This window comes from Sparus aurata, chromosome 2 (genome assembly GCF_900880675.1).
Source record: "Sparus aurata chromosome 2, fSpaAur1.1, whole genome shotgun sequence".
Classification (NCBI taxonomy): domain Eukaryota; kingdom Metazoa; phylum Chordata; class Actinopteri; order Spariformes; family Sparidae; genus Sparus; species Sparus aurata.
This window is the reverse complement of record NC_044188.1, coordinates 27,394,495-27,415,991: the sequence shown is the minus strand read 5'-3', so window position 1 is coordinate 27,415,991 and position 21,497 is coordinate 27,394,495. Positions and strand designations below refer to the sequence as shown.

At 43.1% G+C, this 21,497-nt stretch overlaps 1 protein-coding gene and 1 long non-coding RNA gene across 2 annotated transcripts in view; one reads left to right on the top strand and one right to left on the bottom strand.

Annotated features, from left to right (window-relative positions):
* LOC115570423 (uncharacterized) overlaps positions 1-11,802 on the top strand; it is a 40,234-nt gene extending 28,432 nt beyond the window's left edge. Inside the window, exons 4-5 of the long non-coding RNA XR_003981764.1 lie at positions 1,344-1,483; positions 11,478-11,802. This is a non-coding gene — a long non-coding RNA (uncharacterized LOC115570423). The remainder of the gene's footprint in view (positions 1-1,343; positions 1,484-11,477) is intronic.
* gjd1b (gap junction protein delta 1b) overlaps positions 2,098-21,497 on the bottom strand; it is a 34,764-nt gene continuing 15,364 nt past the window's right edge. Inside the window, exon 2 of the mRNA XM_030399000.1 lies at positions 2,098-9,586. Coding sequence (XP_030254860.1) covers positions 8,737-9,586 — 850 coding nt within the window. The 3' untranslated portion in view covers positions 2,098-8,736. The remainder of the gene's footprint in view (positions 9,587-21,497) is intronic.

Sequence of the window (21,497 nt, the reverse complement as noted above, 5' to 3'; positions counted from 1 at the left end):
GTTGATTACATCATCCATTAATTAAAGCCCCAAATTGTGTCGCTATAATCGCGTCTGTGATGAGCCCTAATACGAGACACAAAATGCCTACCACATCTTCAGACACGAATACAGATGCATGCAGCGTGCTCTATGGTAATTAACTGGTCAGGGGATCTAATTAAGAAACAGTCACAGTACGATCTTAGTTTCAGGCGAGCACACAAACCAATTATAACTGCTGAATAACCTACTTAAAGCCCCTCTCCGCTCAAAAATGTGCTTTGCTAATAGTTTTTCCACTCAGTTGCTTGAGTTTGAGTTTGAAAATGAACAAATCATTTGCATATGCAGGAGGTCTGGATTTTTCTGGAAAGAATGTATGAGAGACAAAATATCCAAGCAAATTGTTCTCTACCTGTCTGGAGTTGAGGTGATGCTTCAGAGAGACATTTAAGTTCATATGCATTATCAACAACAGCAACAAAACAAATAATGCCAGGGTGGTGATTGTAAGGATGAATTAATATTTGATTGAACCGCTGTAAGTCTGTACAGCCCTGGCGATGCTTTGTTGCATTTTGTTACATCATACACTGTGCTGCGGGAAAGCTCAGGACCAATCACCTACCCGCTTTGTGGTACGAACTTGGTAACCCTCAACAGAAAGCTTGTGAGGACAGAGCTCATGTTTGTTTGTTGAACAGTGTGAAACAAAAGACCTATGCAACGGTGCGGCTTCCATCATTTCTCGGAAGTGACTAAATTCCTTTACAGGTTAAAGGTTCACAGTGATTATCCTTACACGGGATGCTTGTAGCAGTCACTGCACTGATCCCACCTCAAGAAAGTAAATCAGGACACCGTGGTATGGATGAGGTGCAGGCCAACTGAACCATGAACTGAGGTCCTGCTTCTATTATCATGATGCATTGCTGATGAATGAGCGAGCTGCATGCAGAGGCACACCGGATGATCTCACCGCTGCCTGGTGTATTGATCCCCCGGTTGGAGGAAGGCGTTCTTTTGGTAATGACCGCGGTGTTTCAGATGACACTGGTGGAGATGGATATGATGATGAGGAAAGAAGGAGAGCGGTGGCTGTGGTCGGAGAGGAAAAGGATGGTGAAGGCTGCTGCAGTGATGATAATCCTATAGATGATGCAGCCAGGGTGGATGGCTCTGATAATGGCCTGACGAAAATGATGTTCTTTGTGTGTGTGTGTGTGTGTGTGTGTGTGTGTGTGAGATTGCATGCCATGAGAAGTGAAGTGAAGGTGGTGGTAATGTTGAAGGATAAGAGGACAATGATGTGGAGGATGATGATGGTAAATATGAATCCCTGGTATGTGTGTGTGTTTCAGGAAGTGACGCTGAGCAGCCAGCCATCTGTCGGCAGATTAATCCTGGCTGTGCTTAGAGATATTACCGGCTGGCTTATCGCCGTGGCAACAAGCCTTCAATCCCAGTCCAGCGCAGCCACCATGTGACCTCGCCAAGGAAGGTGGGTGGGGGTTGGACACGCACGTGCACGCTGGCAACAACACACATGAACACATCAGGCACACACAGAGGTTTGGTAATATGATGCATGGATGCATACTCAGTATTTTGGTAGTGCACGAACGCTCCTGCATGCATCAACTGTGCATTAAAAGAGAGGGGAGGTTTAAGAGAAAATTTGACTGTGCTCCCTCGCACACACACACACATGCGCTCACACACACACACACACACACACATACATGCTTCCTCCCCTCTCATCAGGGCCATGGTCTAAAGGTTTTAATCCTGCTGAAAGGTTTCAGTGTCACCTATTGAGATCAGAAATGTCATTGCGCCAACCAGCCGGGCTGCATGCAGCTCTCTGCAAATATTTTTTTTCAGGCAGCTATATATAGACCTGTATCAATATGAATTGCAGCCACCTTTGTTCTGTTTCCATCACACCACAGAATGCTTTTGTGTTTCCTAAATCCCATCACTCCCACATGCTCAAAAATCCACCCTCTCGCGTTTTCTGTACACACACATCACATTGTACAGGAGACGGAAAACACACATACTGCATGTCCACACAAGCGCTTTCAGGTCATAAATCAGCAGGTACGAGGCCAGTTCAGGCTTGATGTAACATTCAAGGTTTTATTCAGTCTTTACATACAGTACACCAGTCAGAAATATACAGTGGACCTTCAACGAAGGTCCGTCAGGTACACCATAAAATCTGCGGCTGGAATCGACAGATTTTTAGATGAAGGTTACAAAGTGTGAAGTGTGTTTGAGTGTTTCATCGTTCCTGTTTTCAGTCCATGCTTTTACATCCAGACAGATGTCACAGCAGAAGCTATGCTCAAGAATGACAAGTTTCAAGGGTTAAGATAATTAACAATTTTCCCTTTCTGATCCCTTTAATATTGATTACCACAATAGGATGCCAAATATTGGCTAAACATGACATTGCTCCCCCACTCCCCTGACAGAGGACCATTCAGGTTTCATCCCTCTCGTTGTAACGTGTAGCCTCTCACACAGTTTACAGACGCACGTCATGACATAAGGGTTAATTGGGGCCTGGCCATGAGGTACTGGTCTGTGAGGAGAAGTGGAAAGTTGAGAGGCGGACCTGACATATGCTCTTCCTCTGCCCCACTTGTTAGTCACCTCTTTTTACAATTAAAACTCAGTGAATCACATCTGCAACCCTGCTGCCAGTAGGTGTTTGCAGAGCCGGTGAGAGAGAGATGCACACGGGGGCTGTTTGGTCAAATCCGGATGTTCAAATTCCACTCTGCCTGTATCTGCCACTCAGTGTAATTAGATGAAGTAATCACGATTGATATCATGACGGATTAGTGAGAGGTTGAGAGGTCCTTCTCTGAACCCTGAAATGGTTATAATCCAGCCCGCAGGACAGCAGCACCAGTATCAGACGGGGCTGAAGGCGGGGAGGAGGGAGCGTTTGATTTCAGAATGAAATGAAAATTGAAGCTGAACATCTGGATGAAAGGAGCTTTATAACTTTCATTTTTCTCATTCAATTAAACACAGTAAAAACCCTTTTTTTTTTTTATTGGAAACAAGATGTCTAATTTTCCATTTAAATGCAAAAATGATCGCCTAATTGACTACATATGGATGTGATTAACCTTGGCCCATTAGTGCACGTTGTATTCTCTCAAGGTAATGCAATAAGTTCAACATTTTTCTTCTTTTTTTTTTTTAAATCTATGGCTTTTTAGTTTGTATTAAGGAAGAAGCCCTTGAATGTATACCAGATACAGGGCAACTTGCTTAAGGGTGACCAACCAGCCCTTAGCATTGGCTACATAAGGTAATTACTAAATTAATCTAAGGTCCTGTCGGCAGCGATTCAGAGAGTAATGTAGCAGTTCAGTGAGCGCTGTGTTTATGAATGAAACAGCTCATTTATACGCTGCTTTCCTGAGGAATCAAATTGTTTGCTACTGTTCTGCAGTACAATGTGGAGAGTTTCATGAACATGATATCAGTACCTGCTGTAGGCTTTTGTCACCCATTTGTTAGTAACAGTCAGGGGTAACAGCTTTTTTTTGTGTTTTTTGTTAAGGATACCTGCATTGCTACATGACGTGTGGTATGTGGGGCAGTAGTGTGCTGAAGACAAGGGAATGTATCTCAATTAACGTTTTTGGTAACAAGTCCAACCTCAATAGCACCAAGAGGTAAATAATCAGACTTCAAGACAATTTTCTTGGGTGGCCTTTACAGTACGAGATAAGATGGTAAATGGAAAGTTCGGGTCAGACGCCAGAAAAAAATGTTGGTAGTTTACATTTCAGTAAACCATGGACACGTTCAAATGTGTACGTGTCGTATGCATCAGTCAAAATTCTTTGTCGCGTGATACGTTCACAGTCAACATCTTCGAGCTGACTTTCACGTGAGGAGGTGGGATCTACCCAAGAAGGCTGCCAAGCCAGTGACTGCTGTTCAAGCCTGCGTTTCAACATTCGTAAGTGTGAAACAACTGGATATGATTAAGGAGACGTCGGCACAGCATGCTTTAACCCAACCGGACCATAAGCACATTTAACCTTGCAGACGCAACGTACACCGCCAACATTTATTCTGGCAACTGGGCCTGACAGTATGCTGACATGTTTAATATCATTTCTATAAAAGCGTTTGTGTGTGTTAATGTCGTAAACAGCATTTTTACTAGAAAAGATTGTTGTAAAAGATCAGCATTGTTTTCTTTCCTGAGTCTGCTGTCAGTGTACTGTACCCCAATAAGTTGTCCATACGGAGCTTCACTGAGGATTTAATCATATTTAACACATTAAGAGGCTGTAAATTGCAGGTTAATTACACATTGTGCTGGGGACTAGACCCTGGAATGTTGTGGCATCTGACATCTTATGGTGCCAGTTTTTAACCTGTATGCTTATATTCCTGTTTACCCTGTGTTTTACTGGCTTATAAATCTAAACATCCTCTGCGACAGATTGTAAAGGTATATATTCATGTGCAAATTTCTTAAAGTAGAGGATTTACTGTACGTAGTGTTTTTAAGAATCTTTTGGGAGGTCAATTTGAGACTGAGAACCTGTAATAGGAGGTTTTAACATCACTGAGTTGGTATTGTCTTCCTGGCTCTGTACCGTCTGAGGAACTGGGTAATGAATATACACACTTGGCATCAAGACATAATAGCTTCGCTCCACAGTTTGGACTAAAAAAAAGTCTTTCTTTTAAGATTCTGTTGAAGAAAACATAGAAACATGCTTATTCTAGCCATTACACATGCAGTTTAAAAAATCTTTGAAAATTAATGAAATTTTGCATATCACTTTGGCAAGGGAGGAAATATATTTTTTTCTGCTAGTCTTATATTTCAACATTCTACCCTTGATTTTACACATTGAAAAAAAAAAGTTTTTTTGTTCCTTTACATAGAAAAAACATCTTTCTTTTTTGATATGTCACTGCACAAAAAGAGCAACAGACAACAAAATGAATCCACAAGTCAAAAAGATAAGCAAATGAGAAAAAAAAAAAGTTGCATAATTCATTTCACATTGACAAATATAAACGTAGACTGTGGAGACTGTGGAGAGTAGCGGACTGTTGGAAGAACTGGGGCCTGCTTTTACTTTGGAAAATTGTATACCCACTGACTGTGTGACTTCTGGAGTCATGAGTAACTAATGAATGCCGGATAAATGTAAACCAAAGAAACCCAGGACACATTTATGGCCCTCTACATCCTCAAACTGTGTGTGTGTTTGTGTGTGTGTGTTTCTGACCTGAATGAAACCAGACATAGGAACAGAACCCAAGTGGAGGAAGCCGAAATCAAACTGCTGTTTTCAAAGTCAGATTGGCAGGTTATTCCTTGAATGAATGTCTGTTTAACATGTTTGCATCGACCAACCACCAAAAAAAGGCCTCACACCAGCATTGACTTGTGCTCTGTTGAGATTACAGGAGCGCTGTACTGCGCAGGGTCTGTCCAGCAGGAGCTGCGTATAGTACAGGACATTGGCTTGGCCTTTAAGCTCAAGGTCATTTTTTTAAGCCTTTGCTAGAAGCACAAGGTCTCAGTAAGTGAGGGGAAACCATCACTCAGCCTCTATTATTAGGCATTCTGGCGTGCCCTGTCAAAGCCCTTGTCCTTCCTTGTGTGTACAGTAGTCTGCACCGATCCCATTGAGCCCCACAGAGATCCTCAGAGGAGTCTAAATCTGGGGATAATCACCTGTTAGAGTCACAGAGATTATGAACGTGTGAATGGAGGAATCTTCTTCTACATCAACTGTTGCTGCTGCTCCCAGACCTGCTGTAGCTCTGGCCGATGTTCAGTGTGTTTGCAATCAGGAATATTGATTTTTTTCTTAATTTTTCTTAAATGTAAAGTTCGACTTAGCCACAGATTCCTATGTGGGCACATTTGAGCCTTTGAATAGTGCGTAAAAAATGTCCTTTTATGACCTAAGTTTTTTCCAAAGGCATTATGGGAAATGTAGGAAATCACTACTAGCAGATAAGGCAAGTTGAAGGAAAGTGGAAACAAATACAATTTAAATTACAAAAGTGTTTACACATTTCTTCACATGTACAGCCAATAATGCTGCAATCTTATGGCAGAAGAAACATACAGTAGCTGGAATCTGGTATCTGGTAGTGAATGTGTGGCCCCTGTAAGAATCGAACACCCAAATGTGGCAGTGTTAAGCTACATAAGGCCATTTAGTTTGCAGTGGTAGAAGAGATTCCCAGTTGACACATCTACAGGACAGGGCTAAACCACCAACCAGTGACGTGCTACGGCATGTTGAGGGCTGGCAAGTCGCATTTGTGGATTTTTTTCCTCAGTTAGCTGATAAGTGACAATATCACTGTACCTAAACACTCTAAACAATATTTTTGGACTTTGTAACATGATCAATGAGCATGAATGGATTTAAACACACAAAATTGGAGTTAGGGCTTGTGTCACCATGGACAACACAATGCTGGCCCAATGTATTCCTGTTTGTGTGTGTTCATACCAGTGAAATAACTACATTTTCTTTTAAAAGATGCCACATCCAGTCCACTGAATTGTCTCTATATCTGGTTTCACAGGCTCACAGTGTGATAGCTCCCTATTATAAATAATGCTCTTGTGTGTGTATTTGCGTGTGTGTGTGTGTGTGTACGCGTGTGTCCAATGACCGAGCCTTCATCCCAAAATAGCTTCCTTCAGTCTGCCACTCTCCCACTCGTCTGCATTAATCAAGGTGCAACACTCTCTGTCATCTTTATCTTTTTCTTTCGTGTCATTCTTTTCTCTTACAAGGCATGCATGTTGAAATCCAGTCAGGAAAGAAATGCTAAATGAAAACCACTGAGATTCAAAAACACAACTGTCCCTAGAGAGTTACTACTCACTGGTTACATAGCTTGATCATTCAAGAAACATTGCGTCATGTAAACATGCCTTTTTTCAAAATGGCTTACAGGCCAAACATCGCCTGAAGCTGTGCAGCTGAGAACCAAGGCTCTCTGTAGAAAACACACTAAGATGTTGCGTTTTTTTAACGGCTGCGTTGTTCCACATTTTGAACGCAACTAAGTAACAATTGCGATTAAGGTTTCCCGAGCAGCTGCGCAGCTTCAGTGCGTTTTAAAACAAAGCTCACGAACTTGTCCCTCCCCGCCCCCTACATGTAATCAGTCAGTTCCATCAGTGAAAAATGCTTAAAACTAAACATAAATGAAAAAAGACAGACAGTTTATACATTTAGAAAAAAACAGCAATATGATATCCCAACCAACCCGCTCGCAAAGATAAATAAATCTATTTGGATATATTCTAAATGGATAAATAATATTACCATGATATACTCTATATAACTTTCCAACAATAATTAAATATCTCAAGGATGGCACCATCGCTTTCTCAAAAAAAAATTTAAACTCATGGTGTTATATTTTTTTTGTTATAAAATTTGTAATAAAGTGATCTGTTCCTCTCCTCCACAAGCTCCCGTTCCCATCCTCTCCTCTCCTCTCCTCTCCTCTCCTCTCTTTCTGTCCCTCCTTCTTCTCTCAGTGCACCGGAATGCTGGAAGGAGGGAAGTTTGGTTTGTGCTTTAGGAGAGACTGACATTTACACATTGTTTGTCCATCTGTTCATTAGTTCCTCTCCTAAGTTTACGCAGAAGGACTGCGGCAAGGGTCATTACTGTCATCCGAAGCCCCTGGGGTCTATATAGCTGCCAACCGTTGAGTGGAGAGAGCGAGAGATCGGGGAGAGGAAAGAAAAAAAAGTGTTTATGGTACTCGCCGTGTTTGTGTTAAAATCATCTTCTGCCAAGAGACAAAACATAAACATCGTCAGTCTTTTCCTCGTGGTTTTGGCTCCTGACGATGTTCCAGCAGAGGCGAGGCTGACACTGCTCAGGGGCAGCTTTTTCGCTCTTGGCTTTGGTCTAAGTCAAGTCTCTGATGCAGGAGAGACAAACGCTCCCGCTCTCCCTCCCTCTGGTATGTCGTTGTTTTTTTTGTTTTTTTTCCAGAGCGTGATGTCTCCCACCTTCTCTCTCGCTCTCACGCACTCCCCTTCGTTCTCAATAGTCCGTCATGGCTCTGACAGTTCTTCCGTTCCTCTTTTTAATGATGCTGCCGCTGCTCATCCTCCTCGTCCCATCCACCATCCTGTCCTCCCGTTTTCATTGAGGCTGACACAGTCCAGAAGTAAAGCACCATGGGATGCATCAAACACCGCTGTCATCTTCCAATATCCCCAAAGAATACAAAACAGCCTCTCAACTGTTCCCAGCTCCCTCCCCCTCTTCCTCTCATCTCTAGTCTTTGCCTCTCCAGCCTCTTGAGGATTTAATTCCTCACTTTAAAAGAAATGAGGAGCAGAGGAGAAGGTTATTAGTTAAAAAAAAAAGGACAAATGTATAAAATGGCAGTTGGAATATCCCCCCCGTGAGACCAAAATGCGTGCATCATGTTCATGTGCGGAACAAAATCTTTTTGTCCTCTTTTATTCTCTCTATATGCTTTTTAATCGTCTTCTTCCTCGACTCTTTAATGACTTTGAGTTCGAGTCATAGAGCCGGAGGTTTGGTCTTTTTACATTCTGTTTCATTCCATCATCACAGAGAAGGGGTCATCTTCTTGACCTCCACACCGTCTTCGTTAAATTAAAATCATAATTAATTCACTCTCTCTCTCTCTTGCACATTCATCCCACTCCTCCTCTTTTTCCTCGCTTCATCATCAGACGTAGGCTGACTCGCTGGACTGTGTGCGTCCCAGGTTCGGGGGCTGGGACAGATGCGCCATGTCCTTCTTCCTGATCTCGCAGATAGACTTCCGGCGGGCCTGGACGCCCCTGATGGCCGCCTTGATCTTGCGCCAGCCCAGGTGGTTGAGCTCGGCCAGGTTGAGCACAACGCAGATGCCGCTTACGGCAAACATGAACACCAGGAAAACCGTTTTTTCCGTCGGGCGAGACACGTAGCACTCCACCTCCTTCAGACACGGGTAGCGGTCACACTCGAAAATCCCAGGCACACTAAAGCCATAAAGGAAGTATTGGCCCGCCAAGAAGCCAATCTCCAGTGCGTTTCTGAACACCACCTGAATGATGTAAAAGCGGGAGATCCCTTCTTGCCGGCGAACCTTGGAGCTCTTCCCGTGGGTTAGGCCTCGAGGGGCATTGGGGATCTCCTTCACCTCCAGACAGTCGGGTTCTTCCTTCCCTCCTCCGCCATCACCGCCATGTTGAACTAGAATTCCATTAATGTTGCGGAGCTTTCGCGCTCCGTCCCGTCCGCCGTAGTCCCTCTCCATTATGGGATACAGAAAGGAATAGCGCCGGTCTTTCTGCTTGGCCGACTGGTGGACGGAGTAGGTGATGAAGCAGAGGCTGGGCGTGCACACCAGTATGATCTGGAACACCCAGTAGCGAATGTGGGAAATGGGGAAGGCCTTGTCGTAGCAGGCCTGGTTGCAGCCTGGCTGCAGGGTGTTGCAGATGAACATGGTCTGCTCGTCCTCATACACTGTCTCGCCAACAATTGCGACGATCAGGATACGGAAGATCACCACTACTGTTAGCAGGATCCTGGAGGAGAAAGAGAGAGATAAATGGGGTTAATAGTCAGAGATGTACAGCGATTTACTGTGTCAGGAAGGATGAGATGTCCTGAGATATCCTTCCCAGCAGAGGTTCTACAGATGTGCTGAGTATGACAGGGCAGTGCGGGAAAGCAGAGAAGACGACAAACAGAGATAAGAGAGCTGGTAAAGGATGAATGTGAATGTACGTGATAAAGATTTCCATCTAGAATTAGTATATAATCAGCTAAGTGTAACAATGGACAATTAAATATTATGCTGAGTTAGATGTGTAGTTGTGCAAAAGCAATCTACTATTATTAGGATCAATTAACTGATTTTTTTTTTAAAGCAAAAGCCTCAAGTGTCAATCACAATCATTTCAAACATATTCAGTGAGATGAATTCATTGCAATGTAATTGCAGAGATCTGTGGCGTTGCTCTCAGTGAATCATTTTTCACACATATTCAACTTTGATAATTGGAGCTGAGAGCCAGAATCCAAAATAGAGCCGGCTACCGTAACTTTTTAGCTCTGTTGCATTATTCCCTTTTATTCAATCTACTCTGTCAGAGCATAAACTGTTCTAGTTCCATGCGATACATCACAGACAGTCATAACATAAGTCATTTGTACAAACACGTCTTTCGAATTAATTTGGTGTCGCATGAGAAATAACACTGACAAGCTCGCGAACAGTAGGCAACTCTCCATTAGCATGTTAGTTCTTCAGTATGTCTTAATTTAATGAAATGATGCCCTGTACTAAAAATGAAAGGCCAGCTGCGCTTGAAAGTTGCAGTACACAGAAGCTCAGTAAGCTATGACTGACTAGTGCTGGTAAGGTCCGGCTTGCTAGTGTGTTAGCAGTCTGCTGCTTTGTGATGAATTTCGCTGTACAACCTTGTATTTGCATGATTTGAAATATATGTATCATAGGACAAGTTACTTTTTGATTCCATCAACTACTTTTATGAAAACTACCGGGACAAACTGTAGCGAGATTGAAAAATAGAGGAAATTGCACATTACCACTTGCTTTACACACAAAAAGGCAAGACAAAGTAAGAGGAGGAATCAGTTATAGGACACAAATTCTGAATGAAAGAAAACGAAGAATCGAGTTTTAGAAGAGTGATACGAAATTGGAAGGACCTTGAAGTCCTTCATTGGTAAAGAGGTGTGACAGAGAGGACACAGAGGCAGAGACGAGAGGAAAACACCTGTACTAGTGATGGAGAGGGACATTGTGTCACTGTGAAGTCACTGTTCCTCCTGATAAGAAGCAGCGAAGAATCTCATTCATCAGCCAGAGTAAACACTCGAGAAGAAGAACAGTTATGAGCGCAGCCTCGACGCGTCGTCAGTGCTCGTAACTCACAGCCCCGCTATCTTTGATTCAAGATGCAATTTCTACATGTGTGTTTTTGTGTGTTTTGTGAGGTTGTTTACAGGTAAAAAAAAAAAAAAAAAAAAGAAGTGAGATGACATATCACGTCTAATTTGGTATCTTCTGCATCATTAGGCCCAGTTGCCGTGGCAACCTCAGATAAGACTAACTAAAATCAGGGCTGTGATTAGTTTTGACACACAAACACATTCACACTGAGGAATCTCTCAGTTGTTGACGGTGTTATGAAAAAACAAATACAGGTACTCTCTGAGAGATTACTGGAGTTGAAAATGTGATGACTCCGATTCACTCTGAGTGCGCATATTAATGCGTGTCTTTCTAAACGTATACTTCGATGTGCCGACTTGATATATGCATAGACTTAATGTGTCTGCGTGCTTCAGGATGCTAGACATACACGAAGCCCTGTTCTGTTTCTTCTCTTGCTGACATTTCTCTCTTTGTTCTTTCCTTACTTTATTCATCCCTCATTTATTTTTCAGATCTGAGACCAGGCAGGCACTTTAGATAGCAGGCTTTTTGCAGTGGGTGCAAGCCTGCTGGATGTCTCACGATGTAATCTGTGACTAAACAAAGTCTGGAACAAGGCTGCAGACTGCAGGGAGGCCTGGATGCTGCTGTTAATCTGTTGATTGATTGCTGCCTTGTAATTCAGTCCGGAGTTCCTGCATACCATAAGATCAACTCTCACTAATCACCACCATTTATATTAATGATAATCGCATAAATAACGGTTTGATAAATCACTGTCATTACTTCATATGAACCCAGAGTACACAAGATTAAGGCAGACCCTTCAAAACCTGACCTCATTACATTTATCATGGATTTATGGGTTTTTGTGCATACAAGTCAATAGATGGTGACATATGAAAATGGCTTTTCAGGCAGTGCTGATGGGCAGTGGGACGTTGCAGGAGGAGCAGTTTTTTTCTGAGAAAATGTCAGTGTGCATAACACAGAGCATTTAAATTTAAAGAGATGAAGTTTCACAGCAAACATACTCCAAGCGCCTTTTAGACTATAATATTGACTGCCCCACCAGTTTTGCTTGTTGGTGTCTGGAGAGGACTCTGAGTCACATTTACATTGAAATCACTGAAGCTGCCTCCTCAGGACCTGGACATTTTCTACACAGTTGTGTAAATAAAGGCAATAATATTACCAGCAAAACTCAATTCACAGCACAGAAATGTAGAAACTGCGTTCTCAGTGTTTACATGTGGACAGGCAGAAAGAGTATTTTTGGGAAGCAATGATGCAGACACCCACGTTTGCTTCTTAATAAGGCCTTTTTGTGAATTGGCAAATGTAAACTCTTATCATGTGTGATGACTGTGTGCAGTATAAGAGTTTTTACATTGATAGAATTTTACATTGGTACTCTTTTCGTAAGAGTAGTCACATTTCACTGCCTCATCATTTTTATGCTGTTTTCAGAACACGACCCCTCGATATCTGACTTGTTACCTGTGACATGTGTGTAATGGAAACTGGAAAAGTAAAAGTAAATAAGTAGTTATAGTTAAAGAGTTGGTAAAAGTGAAAAACGCTGTATATTCTGTAACTGAGCAACCAACCACACAGTAAAAAAGAATATCTGCTTCCTGTTTACCGACACAGGCATGCACGGTGTAAATGAATGGCGATGAGATATGAGTTGTTTTAAAACCCTTTAACATCCACAGACGCGCGAACTTGGCCTCAGTGGCAAACACAGAAAGTTCATTGTACATCCCTTCCTGTATTTTATCATGTGCGTCACGCACCAGATGTCAGATTTCACAAGAGCATTGCAGCTGGAGCCGTAATGGTCCAGTCATGTAGAGTAAGTCAGGCGCTGTCACAGCACTTAAGCATGTAGATCTTTCTCTGCAGTTAAAATCCAAAAAAAAAGAAATATTTTGAATTTTACATTTTAAAAATACGTTTTTTTCTTTATGTGGTTTTTGTCCATTGTGAACAGGGTGCTACAGATTCCATGTCTGAAAGGAAATATGGCTGCTGGGCAGATACATCACTGAATCCTGGGGCTGCTTATGCATTTACACACACATATGTTATAAAACTATCCCTTTTGCAGTGAAATCATTGCAAAGCACTGATCATTCAGCACTGGTTTATTGTATTGTAGTTGTGTGATACAGCTATACAGTTATACAGGGTCACATTCTCCTCTGACAGCAGCCTCAGTAGGCAGCTTTTCATTTAAACACCCACCTTAACCTTTTTCCTCTATTTTACCTGCAGCTCTCTCTCTCTCTCTCTCTCTCTCTCTCTCTCTTGAGATAAGTCTGGATTTATAAGATAAAATCAACCCGAGGCAGTTGCTGTCACTTGGATTTACATCGGGGCAATCCACTGCATTTCATAGAGAGAGCGCTATTAGTGTACAATCGGTGTAGATTTATCAAATCAAACTCTCCTCATCTGGACGCTATTGTGACTGCACAGTGGATCCGGGGGACGCCCCATGCCACTGCACCTCAGACGTTGCCAGATAATCATTAGATGGCATTTGGCTGTGTGAATCTACCAATCGCACAGTGGCTTTACCAGTCTTGTGTGGCACAGATGTGGAGTCGAAGGGCAGAGTTAATCCCCTCCAAAGTCTGACGGCGTGCCGATCACATGTACCTCTCATCACTGATGGCCTCCGGAATGAAAAATAAAATACTTATTGCCGATCCGCCACCTGCGATCAGCTGGCATGTGGAGAGGGATCGGAGGAGGGAGGAAGAGAAAAATAACCGCAAAAAATGAAAATGCTTTTGCCCTCGTAGTGACTCCATTAAGGAGCTTAGTGAGCAGAGAATTCACAATACCAGGGTGAGGGAGCGTTTCACCAAATGTGCGCACGTGCGCACACAAGCACACACACATGTATTCTATATGGGCACGCACATGCACGCGCACACGGATATCCATGCAGCAAAACACCATGCAGACAGTGAAATGGAGGCTGTTTTAGACTAACTGAGGACTGCAAGAAGATGTCAAATTGCTGTTGAAGATGAGTGAGTTCCAGACAGGGATAAAAAGATTATAAAGTCACCAAAAAACCAAGTGTGGCTCGGACATCTTCTCCTTAAATTAAAAGAGAAACCTGCCAGTGCTGGGACAGAGTGCGAGAGATAGAGGGGGGTAGTAAGGAAAAAACCAGCAATGGAGGAAAATCTCATCATGGAGAATGAATTATATAATAGCTTCCACACGCAAACCGACGGCTGTAATCTGTGGCTGGGCCAAGGGAGGATTCTTGCATTAGGTTTTTTTTTTTTTTTTTTTGTTAATGCCATCGAATAGCTTTAGATTATCGTACGCCACGCAGCATCCCCCACCTGTTTTTTCTCTCCTCTCCAGAGTATCTTTCTTTTTTTTATTCTTTCATTTGTAGTCCCGGTGGTCCTGCTCTGGCCCTGTCTCTCTCTCTCTCTCTCTCTCTCTCTCTCTCTGACCCCCCTCCCTCTCTGACATGAATAATCTCCAGATTGTGTCTGTAGTTTTCCACGAAGAGCATCCTTTCTCTGTGAACACTCCGAGGGGACGGCAAAATGCATGTGGTTCCCCACTAAAACGAAAAAAAACAAAAAAAATACCCATCTAATGCACTCTCATACACATCTAATCTAATTTTTTTCTGCACATTCACCAAATTGTGCAGAACCATTTATGCTCCATTTGTGTTGGTGAATTGATTACAGTGTTAAGTCGAGCAAACATGCCAAAAAGCTGCTGGTTGCAGCATCTCAAATGTGTCTTTGTTGTCATTTTAACTTGAATACTTTGGCGTTTTGGACTGTTGGTTACACAAAACGAGCAACTTCAAGATGTTTTTAATTATTATTTTCTCATATTCTTATAGATTCATGCTGAAATAGAGAACTTTCCAGCTGTGAAACTTTTCAGCTTGTGCCTTGTGCCCATTTTTCTGGGAACAATCCAACTCGGTTCAAGTATAAATATCACAGTGAAGGAGAGGTTTAAAGGGGTCCAGTTTATACCTGATTGCACTGAGCAATCAGTATTTTCAATACAAGTAAGAGCAGGTAAAGCAAAAAAAAAAAAAAAAGTCTGAATGTTTGACATTCATTTGAAAAAAATAGAAATGCATCACTGAAAATAATCATTGGTTTAGATCCATGCCGTATACCATATGCGTTCAAGCACATGGCAGAGCTATAAGAACATATCTTAACACACTCCCATCCTCTGTTCCCGGCAGACAATATTTACTGTTCCCTTTGACTAATAAGTTGCCTGTGTTACCGCACAGGCGGTGGTGTTTATGCAAAACATTATGCCAACACAACTCCAAAACGCCTCCTCTCCCCCAGCAATTGTCTGTCGCCGACCTGCTGTCTCGCTCTCTTTCTCTTCCTGATTATCTGACGGCGGATGGCTTGCACTGAGGGGCGTTTGTCTTATTCAAAGCTCTCATTATGGAAGCGCAGTTAATTGTCAGCCGTGAAACGTGTAGTAATGTGAAAAATAATCATAGTTTCTGAATCTTAGTTCCGTCTGCCCCCCTGACACGCGCACAAAAAGCTGTTTCTGCGCTGCATTATTCAACTTCCAGAGAAATTGAAATGCCGATCACAGCGCAGCTCCTTTGATATTATTGAGGATCTCCCTTAATGTTTAATGTCGGTCTGTTTTAATGAAACCTTCGACGCTGTTTACATCTTAGTTGGAGATGAAAATAGAAGCAGGGGGTGAGGTCGGAGTTGTGTGGCGCTCGGGGAGTAGAGCTATAGTTGAGTTTGAGGGTTGAGAGTGGCAAACACTTTTGCGTTGTTGTGAGGTACTCTGGATTATCATCTCCACCGGGAAAAAAATACACAAAATGTAGTTCCTCCCTGAGACGTGAATGGAGGCAGGACCAAAGGTGAAAATAAAAGTACCCTGGCAAATGACTCAAGAATTGCGAACGAAGGCGATGACAGAAGAAAATAAAACAGCAGAAGGCAACGCCGTGGGAGGATAACGAGCAATAAGAGGCAAAGGACAGGAAATAATTGGTCAGGGATCGATAAGGGGCGCAAAGGTTTCGGAAGATGTGGCGCGGAGATAGGAAGAAGAAAAAAAAAAGGAGGAAGAGAAGGGTGGAGGAAGAGCGGCGGTGGTTCCTTTACCCAGAAACCCGAAACAACCCCCCCCCCCCCCTTCGCTTTCCCCTCTTCTCTCCTCCCTCGCTCACTTCAATCTCCCCTCCACTCAACTTCCCTCTGCTAGTTACCACGGCAACAGGCGAGGGGCAGAAAAAAAAACGAAGGGAGATGAGGAGAGAGAGAGAGCAAGAGAGAGAGGGAGAAGTGTGCCGAGTGGAAGCTAAGTCAACTAAAGAGGAAAAACAGCAGGTTTCTGCTGAGGAGCCGAGCGGATTTGTTGCACCAGTTGGAGCGTGGCTTAGGTGCCTCGAAGATGCTCGACGCTTGTTTACTTTGTGCAAACGCCCGAAGAGGAGTTTGCTGAAACAATAAATTATGCAAGCAGGGCAAACTAAATCCTGCTACAGTGTAGGAGTCGCTTAGACGGTAATTCGGTGAGGAACACCAGAACATATTGGCCCCCTTTCAGAGAGAGGACGCGTAGCTTCTACTGTTGTTCATAAGCTGACAAGAAGAATGGATGTTGAAAATAGGTTCTCGACAAAGTGGGACACAGAAGCCATTTTGGGAAATAAATCGATACACAGTCTCAAAATAGCTACTTTTTCCTGGTTTTGAAATGTTGAGTTTCAGGATGGATTTGTGAAGGATAATCAGTTATAAGAGCCCCTCTTAGCTCTGCGTCTGCAGGGTTAAGAGTCCGTCAGCTGCTCTCTGATGTAAACAAGTCCAGCGGTATGGTTGACCTGCTAATCCTTTTCAGAGCCTCACCTTTAGCCCCCGTCAATACCTGTCCCCTCACTGTTTAGCTCTGCTTTTTCTCTGCACTGCTGCCTTTCTCTCCGGTCCTCTGCTCCCAGACCTGCTGCTGTAGTTCTGTTTGCACTGTTAAATCACACCAGTAACCTGTATACCTCTGTATTTTAACCACCAGTTCCCAGCTCTGATATATTCAATAACCAGTCGCCCATTTTGTGTCTTCTGTTTCACAACCATTGCGATTTCACGCCACGCATTCCGGTCATCAGGCTGTATGGCAGCTAATATATTGGGTCACTTTAAGTCAGAGGTCTGGGACCAGGCGCTGTGGCTACACACCAAATGCAATTTTCATGAGGTCAGCACATCTAACCAAGCAAGCGCAGCCTGATGGGATTGCGATGGCTATGTGAGCCAGACATGCTATGTAAGAAGTTTCAATGTAAGCTACGGTTATGTCATTAAGCAAGATGGCCACATTGACTTTCTGGCCGAATTATCTCTCTGTCAAACGGACTTTCACATCACACTTCAGGAATGTAGTGACCAACACCACACAAAGGCCACTAGTATTTTATCGTATCCGGAAAACTGTCAGCACCAACCTAGTAAGCATGGTAGAGCAGAAAATGATGGAAAACAGAAAAAAAGACTAACTCGTAAGAAAAATTATGCTCTAATATGCTGTTTTGCATTGCTATTGGAAGATCAACATGCTTGTCTGTACAACATATCGTTGAGATTTGGCAGGTGCGTGTGCCAGCGACGGTTACCCATAATACCCTTTCTCTGGGTTGCAGAGACACTCGTGTATCCCCAGAGAAGCATATTTCCAGCTTTAGGGCGTTCAGGGGGATCATTTAACACACGATGCAACCTAATTTTAGGCAACTAAAACTGTAATTGTAGCGCAGTTTTACTCAGCTAAACTGAATTAAACCAAAAGTAATAAATCTCAATATATATGTCAGGTTTCGAATGTATACCAGCATTTAGATAGAAGCTTCAGGGGCTCCTTCTCTCAAGAGAATTCTTGTGTACTTGGGGTATTCAGCTCTTATCGGGTGCGGGTGGGTGGGTTAAGGGGTGTGAGGTGGGATAGGTAGGGTGGATGGAAGGGTGGGTTGGTAAGGGTGGGTCTGTATAACTAATTATTATTATGGAAGAAAGCATCGAACATAAAAAATGTAACTCTGAATTTGATGGAATTTTGATGAAACTCTGATGTTACTCTGATGTACTTCCTGGTACTTAACTATGATGACCCACAGAAAATTAATAAAATAAAATTATAAAAAAAAAAAAAAAATAAATCTCAATATATCTGCGAACAGCGCTACAGAATGGGGAACTCACTATGTTGAGATTTTTTTGGTGATTTCACACATAGGTCGCGTATTGTATATGATGCAACGTGGCACGTGAGGAGCTTGTGCCATAATAGTAAAATCATGGACGCAATTTTGTTTAGCAGTGGTCTGTGTGGAGCAAAAAGTCTGGCAAGTCTGCAGAGCACTTCCAAATTGGTATAAAAGAGGTCAAAGATTAGATCAAAGATTGCGATTGCGATTAAATAGATATACATGATATTGTTTATTTCCATCTCTGTGTTTGCTCCCGCCTTCATCCTGGCTTTCTTCAGCTTATTCCTTTCCCTCGCAATGTTTTGACGTTCTGTCTCGTGTGTCTTAAGGGTGCCAGGTGGTAACCCAAATACAACATACCAGCAGCTCTGACAAATCTTATCCTGTCACATCAGATGTGGACACACACTTGTCATACCCTCTCGCTCTCTCGCTCTGTGTGTTCCTTTGCCAAGGTTTATCAATAGCTCGTAGTTCACGGCGGGTCACCTGGCACCGGGCTGTATCCATCACACACAGGAGCCCTCAGAGAGACACGCGCGCATACACACACATACAGCCAGAAGGGACGTTCCGGTGCTTCAGGCCAGTGACAGAAGGAGTGAGGGGGCTGCACTCTCCCCCCGCTGACAGACCTTTATCCTGCATAGTCACCCGCCTCCTGACATGTACGCACACTGACACACGCGGGCACTCTGGGCCACATTCTAACGCTAAGACAGAAATATATAGTGTGCGCTCGCCTTACGTACACAGAAACAGACATTGAATTATCTAGGGACACCTCTCCATGCGCACGTGCACACGTGCACACGCGCAGTTTAATCAGAGCCACGCACACGCGCAGCTCTTCCAGCTGTTGCAGGGCGCCACAAAGCCGATTGTGTCTGACATCGCTGGATGTTAGCTCCATCCTCTCAGAGGAAGATGAAGATGAATTTCTATCGTACCATCCAGTGGTGATGGTTTTACCATCGTCTAGCCGCTCCAGGCTGGTGGCTCCAGAGTCTGTCAGGTTTAGTTTGGTTGTGTTCAGCCTGATTGACGACAGTACGCACCACTCTGATTTATTTTGATTAGTTGTACATACGTTGAGCGTGGTATATGCGATGGTTTATCAATTTACTCCAGTTCTGTACTTAAGGGACTTCTACTTTACTCAAGTACTTTCGTTTTACACTACTGTATACTTCTACCCCACTTGTCCGCTGGAAAGTTCTGTACTGTTTACTCAACATGAAATGAATTAACAATACGGACATTTTATTAAACAGCTTTTATCACTGCTTCCATTTTAGATTCATTTCTTTAACTTAAACAACATACGGCATGATAAATGTAGATATATAAAGGGTGCGGTTGAGGCAACTTGTAACGTTTCAGATGAGTTGTTTCACCCCTTAATCATGTCACAGCCACATAGATTTATCTCATGACCCTTTGGAAGGAGCCTGACCCTGAGGTTGAACTTCTGCTGGATTGTAAAACCGGTAAAACTAGCTCCAACAGTAACATGCTGCCTGTGCACTGATGCGCTAGTATTAAAGGAGACATATTACGCTCATTTTCATGTTCATATTTTTTTACTTTGGGTTACCAGTAGAATAGATTTACATGCGTTAATGCTCAAAAGACACATCGGTTTTCTCTTGCTGGCCAGTGCTGCAGGGCTTTTTTAACGTTCACATGCACGATAACCTTTTACAACACACTGAAAGAAAGGAAAAAAATAAACTGTCACATTTCAAGAGACAAGTAACCTGATAGCTGATAATAGTAAAAATTTCACCTGTAGGACTTTAACTTGTAATGGAGTATTTTTATATCTTCATTTTAATATTTTTTCTCAAGTAAATGATCTGCATGCTTCTTCCACCACTTAGTCACCATCTAAGGAGTAGTTTGTATATTGCACATACGCAAGTGTGGTTAAGCTGAAATGATCTTTAATCAGAGGTGGTTTCACTACAAAACTGAATATAACTGCCCACAAGCACAGCTCTTCAGCCAACTAATCACCTTCCCCTTGCTGTGCGTTACACTGTAAGTACTGTATATTTTGTAACAACGATAAGGTGGATGGTGATTTATTGTGGTATGGTCTCGCTGTGTAATCCTGGGTCTGTAAGCTGCTGAAATGGAAATCTAATAATAGCATTTTCTAATACTGTTCACTTATCCACCCATCTCTGGTTCCCTCTCCCCCTTTCTCGTTCTCTCTGGTTCAAACGAACACACACACACACACACACACACACACACACACACACGCACACCCGCACATAAAGGTATTTAAGTGTGTTGATGAATGTGAACCGACGAGGTCTGGCTCTGGAGATAAATTGATGAAGATCAGAGCCCTAGTGAGGCGGACAACAATCCAAATTTAACACAGTGTTTCTCACACACGAGCACATGAACCTACACACACATGCAGCCGTTCAGTTGTGCAGTTATTCTAGACAGTAAAATGAAATATTGAATATTTATTCGAATTTTTCCAACTCTCCAACTCATGACTGTAAGGATATTTTTGGGTTTGCAGTCTATAAATACCTCTAACAAACAGCTTGATCCCGAGAAACATGAAGTGTATCCCGTTTTCCTTCCACTGCGGTAAGCGAGGCTCTTTGTGATGATAATAACTGTGGCAGTTACCTTGGCAACGTGATCAAGTAAGACATAAATAGCAGCACAGACATTAAAAATAGACTTTCTAAAATCTGACTTATCGTTCAGAGTAGATCAATGGCAGGACTGAAAAGATGTGGCACGAGTGCTCACCATGGCAATAGACCAATCACTGTGGAGTGTCGTTTTTTGGGTAGACTGTAAAGGTCGTGATGGAGGGGTGAGGCATGAGCAGGAGAAAGAGCAGCAGGAGAGAGGAAGAGAGCAAAAGCGTGGGCGGGAAAGGAGGGAGGGAGGGAAGGAGCGGTGGAGAGGGGTCAATGGAGGGAAATACAGAAAGCGCGAAAGAGAGAGAAAGAGAGTGAGCGAGATGGAAATGATGGCCATAATCCGGATTAAAACGGTGGGTTTTGGACAATCCCGAGATAGGGCCGCCGCGTCCGTGCCAACTCCCCACCCACGTCCCGTGCCAAGCTCAAGCCCAAATCAGCCGCTCTGGCACATGCAGGGAGCCTCCATGACACACAAGCAGACAGCACATGGCGCCACAGGGAACATCCCAAACACACTCAATCGGCAACAAATACTCACTTTATACGGTGTTTCTGATCTACCACAGTGGTTCCACTGGAAGTGG